This window comes from Hyaena hyaena, unplaced genomic scaffold (genome assembly GCF_003009895.1).
Source record: "Hyaena hyaena isolate Hyena2069 unplaced genomic scaffold, ASM300989v1 scaffold_3, whole genome shotgun sequence".
NCBI lineage: Eukaryota > Metazoa > Chordata > Mammalia > Carnivora > Hyaenidae > Hyaena > Hyaena hyaena.
In genome coordinates, this window is record NW_024080635.1 from 8,886,940 (window position 1) to 8,897,980 (window position 11,041).

Below are 11,041 nucleotides of genomic sequence, written 5' to 3' on the forward strand. Positions count from 1 at the left end.
CTGTTTTATGTGAGGTGAGTCCATAAATATTTACCAACTGATTGATTTAGGAAGCAACCATTGGGGGATCCCACCTGGTCAGTTCCAAGATGAAAACCCGCATTTTGAGGCTGCAAATTCCTCAGAGTTCTGGGAAGTTACAAGAAGACAAGGAAAGAATACTTGAGAGCAATGTCCTGTTGCAATAGAGGGCTTAGCTCTTTCCTGGGCTCTCAGAGCTGGAGCTATTTCAGCAAGGCTAAGAATAATCAAGTCCAGGTGGCCTATCCTTCCATAGCAGAAAGGGACAGACAATAGAGTGATGAAATTACCAAACTTGTTTTCTGCATAGAGGTGTGTGGAAAGGGCAAAGCAAGAATTAAGAGATTCACTGACCCAATGGGGGACTCCTAAAAAGACTTATACAGAAACCATCCTGTCACCCCATATTTAAAATCTGGTCCTGGGGCACCTGGGTCGCTCAGTCGGTTAAGCGTCCCACTTTGGCTCAGGTCACGATCTCACAGTTTGTGAGTTCCAGTCCCACATTGGGCTCTGTGCTGACAGCTCAGAACCTGGAGCCTGCTTCTGATTCTGTGCCTCCCTCTCTCTGCTCCTCCCCAGCTCGTGCTCTCTCCCAAAAATAAACAAACATTTAAACATTTAAAAATAAAATAAAATAAAATCCGGTCCAAAAGTCTAATCAAACTCACTTCCAAAACACAATTGGGCATATATTTGGCTCCTTATGGAGTGCACAGAGCCAGAGGGTGAGACCTCCTTTCTTTCCCCATGCAAAAATCACGGATTCAGCCTGCTCTTTTTTTTTTTTCCCTTTTCCCCTGTTGCTCAAATAAATAGTGTTCTTTGCTCAAACCCCCTTCCCCTCCTCCTCCTGCAATCTCAGCGCCTAGCCCAAATCTGTTTTCTTCATTGTAACCTCAGCTTCACCGCAATTAATTTTTTTCCCCTCTGGTCACAAGATAATTCCTGACGCCAGTGAGTCTGGAGGTCAGACGAACAGCAAATTGGGGAACAAGGCGGCACTAATTCCTTACAAGTTTCCCTTGAAAAAGCCTTTGCTTAAAAAAAAAAGAAAAAAAAAGCTTCTTTGCTCTTCAGGGATTTATGACCTCAGAGGAGCTGTGGGTTCGAACTAGTGTTGGGCTGTGGGTGGACTGGCAGCGGGCAGGGGAGCTCAAAGATCTGGGGCGCTGCCAGGAAAAGGCAAATTCTTAAAGTTAATAGTTTTAAGTGATTTTTAAAATCCTTGCTGGCAAAGAGGCCCGCCTCTCCCCAGTATCAGCGCTTCCTCATTCTTTGAATCCGCGGCTCCGCGGTATTCGGCGTCAGACCAGCCTGAGGAAGCCTGTTTGCAATTTAACCGGGATGTGAACGCCCAGGGCTGGCGGAGGCGGGGCCGAGGCTCACGTTTTGCATAAGGGGGCGTGCCTTCGAGGAGGGCTCTATAAGTACCGGCCGCGGCGAGCGTGCGCGCGTTGCCCGCTGCCTCAGGCGTCCCTCGGTTCTCTCGCTCCTTTCGGCTCCTCCAGTCTCATCCCTCAAGATGAAGGCGCTGAGCCCGGTGCGCGGCTGCTACGAGGCGGTGTGCTGCCTGTCTGAACGCAGCCTGGCCATCGCGCGGGGCCGCGGCAAGGGTCCGGCAGCCGAGGAGCCGCTGAGCCTGCTGGACGACATGAATCACTGCTACTCGCGCCTGCGAGAACTGGTACCCGGAGTCCCGCGAGGCACTCAGCTTAGCCAGGTGGAAATCCTGCAGCGCGTCATCGACTATATCCTCGACCTGCAGGTGGTTCTGGCCGAGCCTGCCCCTGGACCCCCAGACGGCCCGCATCTCCCCATCCAGGTGTGTGCGGGCGTGCGCGGGAGCCGCGGCGGGGCTGAGCTCCGGAGCCGGGATGCTGCTTAGACCCCGAGCGCTCGCTCCCAAATGCCACGCATAACTTTCCCCCTTTGCCTTCTCCCAGACAGCCGAGCTCGCTCCGGAACTTGTGATTTCCAACGACAAGAGGAGCTTCTGCCACTGACCTGGCAGCCCTGGCGCCTCCAGGTGAGCATCCCCGCCTTCTCCGGGGGCTGGAGGTGGGGCGGTGCTTAAACGGACGAATCTTGGAATTGGTAGGCCTTCTAAGGGATTACGGCCGCCTCAGTGTGGGGAAAACGAGGCGAGAGAGGGGCTGGTGACTTACCCGTGGTCACAGCAAATGAATGACGGAACCAGTTCCCACCCCGTGTGCGTTTCAACCTTCAACGCACTTTGCCCCTGCCCTCTCCCGGGGGCCAAAGACGCGAGAAAGTAGGCGCAGGTTAATAGGCGTTCTGTTCGTAGCTTGGAGTGGTAAAGGAGGCTGTGTCTTCCTCAGCCCTCTTCCAACTAGTGTCAATTCCAAGAGGGCGGGGTGGTTGCGAGCTCCGCCTGTGGTCCTTTGGCGCCAACTGGGTGGGGGCAGCGCGGGGCGCGGAGTTATCAGCTGGAGGTAGAGACCAAGTTTCCTCCCTGGCGCCGGGCTGTCTGCGGACGGCCCCCGCCTCGGCGCGCGCGGCGGAAACTGATGGCTCCCTGGTCTTCTTTTCCTCCCCCGCCCAGAACGCAGGTGCTGGCGCCCGTTCCGCCTGGGACCCCAGGACCCTCCACGGCCGGAAGCCCGAGGGCATGGATGGGCCCCAACCTCGCCCTGCCCACTTGACTTCCCCGAACCCCTGCCTCGAGGCTGGACCTGGCGCCCGGGAGCGAAGGACTGTGAACTTGGGTGGCCTCGAGAGCCAGAGCTAGCTCTGGGCACCAGCTGGGCAACGTCCCCCAGCCCCCACCCCACCCCACCCTCAAGTTTTAAAGACTGTCTTTCAGAGTGTGGAGGTTGGTGGGGGGTGGGGATGGGAAGTGGCTGCTCTCCAGTGTCTGCCAAGGCAGGAGTAGAGCTGGTCTTCTGGTCTCCTTGGAGAAAGGCTCTGCTGCCCTGATTATGAACTCTATAATAGAGTATATAGCTTTTGTACCTTTTTTGCAGGAAGGTGACTTTCTGTAATCATGCAATGTATATTATTAAACTTTTTATAAAAGTTAACATTTTGCATAATAAACGGTTTTTAAACACTTGAGTATATAATTTGGTTCCTTAAGTTGCTAACACTTTCAGAAGACTGAATTTAGGGGAAATAATGCCCTTCTTGGACCTTGGGAAAAGCAAACTTGCTTATTTAAGGGAGATGGGAAAATGCCAGCTAAGACTGGAGGTGGGGAGGGGAGTGGAAAAGACTCCCGATGGGAGTCCCATATCCGCTGAGGTTTGGGTGCAGAGAAGATCCTGGCCCTGGCCCTTCAGTTTACAAGTGAGGGACGATGTGAGGGAAGTGACTAGAGCAGGCTCAGCAGGTTGGGAGCTCAGGATAGAAATCAGATTCCCTGAGTCCCAGTTCTAGGTCCCTTGAGCTGCTTTGCTGCATTACCATAGACGGTCGTCCTCTTCAATGTCATTAACATGGTGTCTTTCTAGCAGGGGATGTGGAAGAGTAGTCTCACCTGGTGCCCAGACAGGGGTGGTGGTTGATAGACCCATTTCCGAGATGAATAAGCACATTGGGGCCTGGTTTCATTTCCCTCCTCATGCTCTCTGGTTTGGCTTCCCCTTGGGCTTCCAAATTTGGAAAAAGTAGGAGAAGGGACATTGCCCAGCTGGTCCCCAGCCACTGTGGTCAGAATGACTTGGGTGCTGGTTGGGAAATACTAGTACCAATCCCTCTGCTACTGCCAGGTGGTTGAAGGCTCTGAGACTAGACTTGGAATTTGAGGAAGCTGCCCTATATAGCCCCCATTCCTTCCAGTCTTTCCTTCCCGTAACACCTCCACTGGTAGTCTACTCGTAAAGCATCTTTATCCCTATCTTTTTCAGAAGTGGAGAAACTGAGGCTCAGTTGATAGTGGGTCTGAATCAGCTTCTCAGAGCCCTTTGAGAGGAAGCGATGGGATTTTAACCTAACTAGAGTGACTATAATTGTAGGGGACAGAAGCAGAGCCTAAGACTGGCCATCCCATGGGCCCAGGTCTGAGAGGAGGGCAGAAGGCAAGCCCCTCCCGCAACCACACCGTCCCCTCTTGCCCCCCCACCCGGCAGCTCCCCAGGTGGGCTCCACCAGGCTCCTGGCCTCACTAGATTCCTGTTTATGATATGATCTCATCTGTGTGTTGGCCCCTGGCATGAGTTACTTCAATATTTCATAACAAACAGGTCACGTCATCACCCTTCACGCCTTAACCTTGGTGGGCTTTCAGGGGTGAACAGGCATGTGGTGGGGAGGCAACCTCTGTCCTTGCCAACCGGCTGACCAGCGGTTTCTAACCTGTTTCCTGGTTTCTTCTGATGATCTGATGGAAGGTATGAACACTCTTCAGAAAACACCCCCCACACCCTCACACACACCTTTGCAGAGTAATAGCCGACCTCCAAGCCCCTGGGGAGTCCTCAGTTCCCGTGTGAGGAACTCTTGCCTCAAACCAGGTAGACCCAGATTGGGTCCACCTCGGTTTGTTTTGTCCGGTGTGCTTTGCCAGCTCTGGGGACAGCCACATGGGTGCAGATCCTTGCTTTGTCACGTACTAGCTGTACAACTGCAGGCTAGAGTCTCCCTGTGTTGACCCTCAGGGTCCACATCTAAGTAACTGCTGCTCCTGAGTGTACTATTCTGAGGCACCTGGCTCTACATTAGACCATGAATTAGGGTAGAATAGAACCAGGCACGGAACTTCTACCCTTTCTGCCACGGCACACTGCTGCTTCCTGCTCACTCGAAGCTGTGGAACTGGGGAAGGCCAGCAAGAGCTGAAGCCCTCATCTGCCAGTGACCTTGGGCAAGCCGCCTCACCTCTCCAAGCCGCTCTCCTCCTTTGCCCAGCAGCTGGCGGCCCTTGCACTGCTGCCTCCCTGGACTGAAGATAATGGTGGGAAAGTTCTTTGAAATGCATCACACACCTACAAGGTATTATTAAGCTAATTCCAAGGAAATTGCCTGTCAGGTCTGCTGAGACTGAGCTGTTCAGGTGGCCGGGACAAAAGCTGAAACCAGCATGCCAATTCATTAGTCATTAGAGAGTGAAAGCAATTTGGCCTTAGGGCGGAAAAGTCTCAGAGAGAGGATAGTGTCTTCTGTAATAATCACCTATTGAGTGCCTGCCAGGTGCCAGGCTCTATTTTATCTATTTTTTTTTCCTAATCCTCACCACAACGCAGCAAAGTGGGTATCGTTATCCCCATTTTACAGAAGAAACAGACTCAGAAAGGGTGAATAACCTGATGCAGGTCACACCATAAAGAAAAAGAAGCGGCACAGGAAGCCCAACTCCACATAACTTCGAACCCCACGTCTTCACGTCCACTCCAAGCCAGTTCTTCTTCCTCTCCATTCCTTGTGCGCGGTACTGCTTTAGTCCCCAGTGGGTGCTTGCTGAAGGAAAGACCCAGGGCCACCTCGGGTCTCTCCCTCCTTTGTGAAAGGGGGTGGTGGTACTTCCCTTGCAGGTTTGGAATTCAGATGAAAGGTAACATACATAAAGCATATACCAGGCTCTCTGAAACACAAGATTCAGTAAAACTAGGTGTCTTACGTTCAGTATCGCATCAGCTCTGAAATATGGCCATTTGGGAGAGACTTTTACTTTGTAAATAAAAAACAAAACACAACACAACACACCAAACAGGCTCCAAACAGGCGAGGTAACTTGCCCGTGGCCACCCAGCTCCTAAGTAACAAAGCAGGGATTCAAATTCATGCCCGTGACTCCGGAGATGATGCCCTTTTTGGGGGGGCCTGTTATAGCTCTCCCCAGCTGTGGATGCACCCGACAACCTTCAATTAGCTGTCTTCCCGGCCCCGGCACCTCTCATGTTCTCCATTCCTCAGGATACACTCTAAACCCTCCTGTCGCTCTCTTTCGCGCAGAACTGATCCTCGGGTTCCCTCTGCCCGCTCCCCACCCTTGCAGCTAGGGAGCCGCTTTCCACCCTCCACGGCTCAGAGCCGGGGCAGGGGTGGAGCCTCGGCCCACGTGGCCCCGAGCCCCGCCGGGCGGAGGCGAGCCGGCCCCGCCCCTCGCCCCGCCCCCGGCCCGGCGACCCGCGCTCCCCCCCCGCGGGCCCTGGGGGCCGCTCGCAGGTGTTCACTGGCGCCCGGATGTCTGAGCTCTGGCTCCGCTCTGGCTCCGGCTCCCTCCGCAGCCTGCGGGCGGGGCTCCCAGCCCATCCGGAGCCTCGCGGCGCCCCCGCCGCTCTGCCAGCAGCGCGGCCTCCCAGTTCCCAGCCTCCCGGCCTGGGGGGGCCCCCCACCCAGCGGAGTCGCTGACCCGACTGCTCTCCCGCTGCCCCCAGCTGCGCTCGGGCCGCTGCAGCCTCAGCGTGCCCCCACCCCGCTTCCTGCCTAGGCAGTTTTGCCCTGGCCGGGCGGCCGCCCTGGATCGCACCCCGTTCCTTCCTTCCTTCATTCTTTCAGGCTTCGCATTCCTCGAGCGCCTGCGACGTGCCCCGCACAAGGCCAATCCGACCTTCCGAGTGTGGCCCCAGGCCCACCCGAGTTCTCCGGGAAGCCTCTGCCCTCCGCCCCGGTCTCCCTCCCCACCCCCACCCCCACTCTCCTCTCTGATGTCCTCGTTCACCCGCAATTTAGCATTTAGTTGCTCTCTGGTTTTTCTCCTGTTAAGGGTCAGTCAGTGGCAAGGTCAAGGGGTCTCCTTGCGACCAAAATTAGGGTCGGTCTGAAAGTAGGGTAAGGGGTCAGAGTGTGGCCGGAGGTGGGATTCGGCCAGACTGTGGCAGGGTTTGGGGGAAAGTGTGGGCAGGAGCTGGCAGCAGTCTTCCCAGGGCCTGGCTTAAAAGACATGGTGGGAAGGTCAGTCTGAGTAGTAGCAGTGGTCAAGGTTAGTGAGTCAGTCTATGGGTAGGGTCAGCGGACAGTCCAGATCAGGGCAGTAGGTTACTTATGACAAGGATTTGAGGATTGCCTTTGACAAGCCAGATAAAGGGGGCGGCGGAGGGGGGGGTGCATTCTCTAGCCCTCTGAACTCATTCATATTCCTCCAGGCTGGGGGCTGACTGTAGTCCCCCCCCCAAGCCACTGAAGCTATAGAAGTGACTTTCCACGGGGGGGGGGGGAGGGAGGACCCTCCTTCTCAACACCACCACCCTACTCCAACTTTGTGCCAGATGTAGGGGGCAGAGCTCTCACTGCGCCAGACCAGGCTCAAAGGGAGCCCAGGTAGGTAGTGACACTGGCTGTAGGCTTCCTATGAACCCCACTCTGGAGCCACCCTTGTTTGCAGGTAAGTCGATGTTCTTCCCTGTACCTTTTGCTATTTGTTCATAAATCTAAAGCTTGTCATGGATAGAAGGGCCCTTCTGGGTCACAGATGTGGCCCAGAGAAGAGAAGAAACCTGCCCAGTGGCACACAGAAAGTTCGTAGTCAAGACAGGACTCGAACCCAAGCCTCCTACCTGCCTATCTAGGGCTCTTTTTGTGATATGTGCTTATCCTCCGCAGGGATTGTTACTCCCACTTTAGATCGGGGGCAGCTGAGACCCTGAGAGGCTTGGGGCCTCACAAGGCTCCTATAGAGGGACTGTCAGGGGCTGGTCCACACCCCCGTGGAAATGTGAAGTCCGGGATGGTGGGTCGCTGAAGCATTGTCTCCTTGTCATTGCCACCCAGCCGCCTCCTTCCTGCTCTCATTAGGAGCAAATGAAACAAGGGTGGCCAAGCCTGAGCGGGGAAGCTGGGGAGGGGAGAGAACACTTTAAGAACGAACTGCTGGGGAAAAGCTTAGCTGGGTTCTTATGGAAACATATGGAACTCATTACCCTAAGTTGAGGTGGTCCCTGGCCAGCTGGCAGTAGGTTTGGGGCTAAGAGTGTGAGTTGTGTGGCAGTAAGGGCACCGAGGCATGGCAGACCCCAACCCCCGCCCCCCCCCCCCCCCCCCCCCGCCGGGAATACGGCACCTGTTCACCGGTCCAGGTTCTTCTTGACTCTGGTTTTGTGTCCAGTTCATGCCATTTTTTTAAGCATTAAACAAACAAACAGAAAGGTTTAAAAGTAAGGGTTTCAAGACCCTCCAGGCTACTGGACTACTGTAGGTCATGAGAGGAGGAGATGGGGACTTGAGGACCATCAAGATAGAGGATCCCCCTTGGGGAGCCTGGGTGGCTCAGTCGGTTAAGTGTCTGGCTTTGGCTCAGCTCACCATCTCACGGTTCGAGCCCCGTGTCAGGCGTCAGGCTCTGTGCTGACAGCTCAGAGCCTGGAGCCTGTTTTCAGATTCTGTCTCTCTCTCTCTCTCTCTCTCTCTCTCTCAGAAATAAATAAAACCTTAAAAATAAAAAAGACAGAGGATCCCCCACCGCACACACACCCTGGTCACACACATCCCCTCCCCAGCGGGGCCCCTGGCAGGTCTTGCAGCGGGTCCAGATAGAGGAGGACTGAGCCCAGCTTCCATTCAGAGGGGCCCCAAGGAGCCTAACTGTTGGTCACACAGCTTGTTAACAGCGTTTTCTGCTGTAGATCTGACTCCTTATACAAAGAGAGCAGCAAGAAGGTGTTCAAAAGAGGCCACTCACTGGTGCACAGCATTTTCATCTTCATGATATCAGGAGAGTTGAGGGGCTGCCTCTATTTCACCCCTGCAGGGCTCACAGGTATTAGGGGACCCGCTAAAGGTCACCCTGGAGTCAGTGTCAGAGCACAGGTCTCCAGTACAGCCTGCACATCTGGTGCTGTGAACGTCTGCAGGTCTTTCGAAACTCTGTACAAACCAATGGATCGTACAGAATTGGCCTCAGCCAGCCACTCAAGCCCTCCCGCACTTTCTGTGAGGCTGGGAATCAGACTGGTTGAAATCCTGACTTTGCTGTGTGTCGGCTATGCCGCTGCAGGTACATTATTTACCCTCTCAGAGCCTCACATGACTGCTTTAATGATTAAATCGAATGATGTATGTGAAGTGCCTGGCACTGGGTAGGCCCTGGGTGACCCGACCACAGAGCTTGCTGGGCATGGCTGTCACATCCCTCATATAATTCTTTGCCCATCTTTCCAGGGAGGCAGTGTCGTTGGCATAAGCAATCATGGCATCCCAGCACTGCCTGTCTAGCACGTGTGCCCTTCAGAGCCCTTTCACACGCACCCTGGAGCATCTGATCAGCAGCACAGCCAGGCGTCTTGAGGAATAGAGCAGGGACTCAAAGCAGGAATGCAGCCAGCCCCATAGTACCTCCATTCCGGGATGTGCCACGTTGGACAAGCCCCCTCCCCTCTCTGAGCCTCAGTTTTCTCACTAATACTTGCGGGATCCTGCACCCTGTCCACAGAGTCATGTGGGGAGGATTTATTTGGTGAGGAACTGAATGTAAAACATCTGGAAACCTACTAGCACGTGGCAGATACTCAGCAAGTTGCAGCTGGCTTTACTACTCCTATTTCACAGATGGGGAAACTGAGTCCCAGAGGGGGAAGTGACTCATCCAATGTCATGTGGAAAGGGCTCCCCACAGAGCTGGGGCTTAAAAAACCCAGATCTTCACACTCCCACTTTGTGCCTGGCTAGTACTTTCTCATTATTGGGATTTGTAATTATTTCATGACAAATAAGCTTTCAGCTGGTGGAAGGATGGAGCTTCAGACCCTGTGAGCCCGTCCATTTTCTGCCTGATACAGAACCAGCTCACTTATGAAAGCATCCCTCTCTAGAAGAGAGTAGGGGCTGGGGGTGGGAGTAGGAAGGACATGACCCAGAGGCCAGAGGACCCAGAGGCCAGAGCTGATATGATCACATGTGTGAACAGCAGTTTTGTGGTCAGACAGAACCCCGCCCCCCCAAATCCTGTCTCTGGTACTTCTTAGCTATGTGACCAGCTAAGGGACACCACCTCTCTGAGCCTCAATCCCCCCTCCTTTTTTTAAGTGTATTTATTTATTTGGAGAGAGAGAGAGAGAGAGAGAGAGAGAGAGAATCTCAAGCTGACTCCATGCTGTACAGTACAGAGCCCAACGTGGGACTCGATCCCACAAACCGTGAAATCAGGACGTGAGCCGAAATCAAGAGTCAGATGCTTAACTGACTGAGCCACCCAGGCGCCCCCAGCCTCAGGTTTTCATCTGTAAAACTCCCAGCAGTACCTCTTTCAAAGGGTGGTCGTAGGAATGAAATAAGACAACAGAGGGAGAGTACGTGGTACGGGTGAGGGGCTCGCCGAGGGGCTCCGCCGGCAGCCTTCCTAATTTTATCAGGAGGAAATCAAGCAGCAGCCATCAGCTTGCTTCTTCCTCATCCTCATCTGCAAATCTTCTTGTCAATGTTGCATTGAACTGACAATGGATAATGCAGATGTTCTAATATTTGGGTATTGAAATGCTTATGGGTGCTCCTCCACTTACCTGAGGTGTGAACTTGAACCAATGACTTAATTTCTTTCATCCTTATTTTCTTCATCTTTCTGCACCTACAAAACGGGGTGGGAGGTAATAGTTCCTGCGACAGTGTGAGGATCAAACTAGTTAACACACAGAACTCTCAGACTAGTGCTTGGTACATAAAATGAGCCCCCAAATACTCGTTGTCTTCTGTTATCTCAAAAGACCACGACACGTTCATGTTCTCCTACATGCTATACCCATCTGTGCTTTGTGAAGTCATAATGTCTCCATTTGTTAAGTAAAGTTGACATTTCGGGAAGATGTACAGGTTTTCATCACATGGCTTTGTGAGACCCGGCCAACTTCACGCGCAGTCACACGTGTGCACACACCCATGCACATGTAGACACACATACTTTGAGACAGCCGTGCCGCGCTGTGCTTCCCAAATGGGCTGAAACCAGACCTCTTGCCTAGGAGAGCTGCCGGCACGCTCCCTCCCGCTCATCATGCTCTGTGAAGTGAGACAGGAGAGGGTCCCCTCCCAGCAGGAGGCAAACCTGACTTGGGAGCAAGTCCAGGCATCAGCTCTTAAGCTGAGTGTTAAGTGAGGGTCCCCGTCCTGGCTCTATCCCTCTCTCCCTGTG

General features: G+C 53.9%; 1 protein-coding gene across 1 annotated transcript; it reads left to right on the forward strand.

Annotated features, from left to right (window-relative positions):
• The first annotated feature begins 1,454 nt into the window (after positions 1-1,454).
• Positions 1,455-3,099, forward strand: ID3 (inhibitor of DNA binding 3, HLH protein). Its single transcript, XM_039230556.1, has 3 exons — positions 1,455-1,846; positions 1,968-2,050; positions 2,588-3,099. Exons 1-2 carry the CDS (start codon positions 1,547-1,549, stop codon positions 2,025-2,027), a joined length of 360 nt encoding a protein of 119 aa, XP_039086487.1. The 5' UTR covers positions 1,455-1,546; the 3' UTR covers positions 2,028-2,050; positions 2,588-3,099.
• Positions 3,100-11,041: the final 7,942 nt, after the last annotated feature.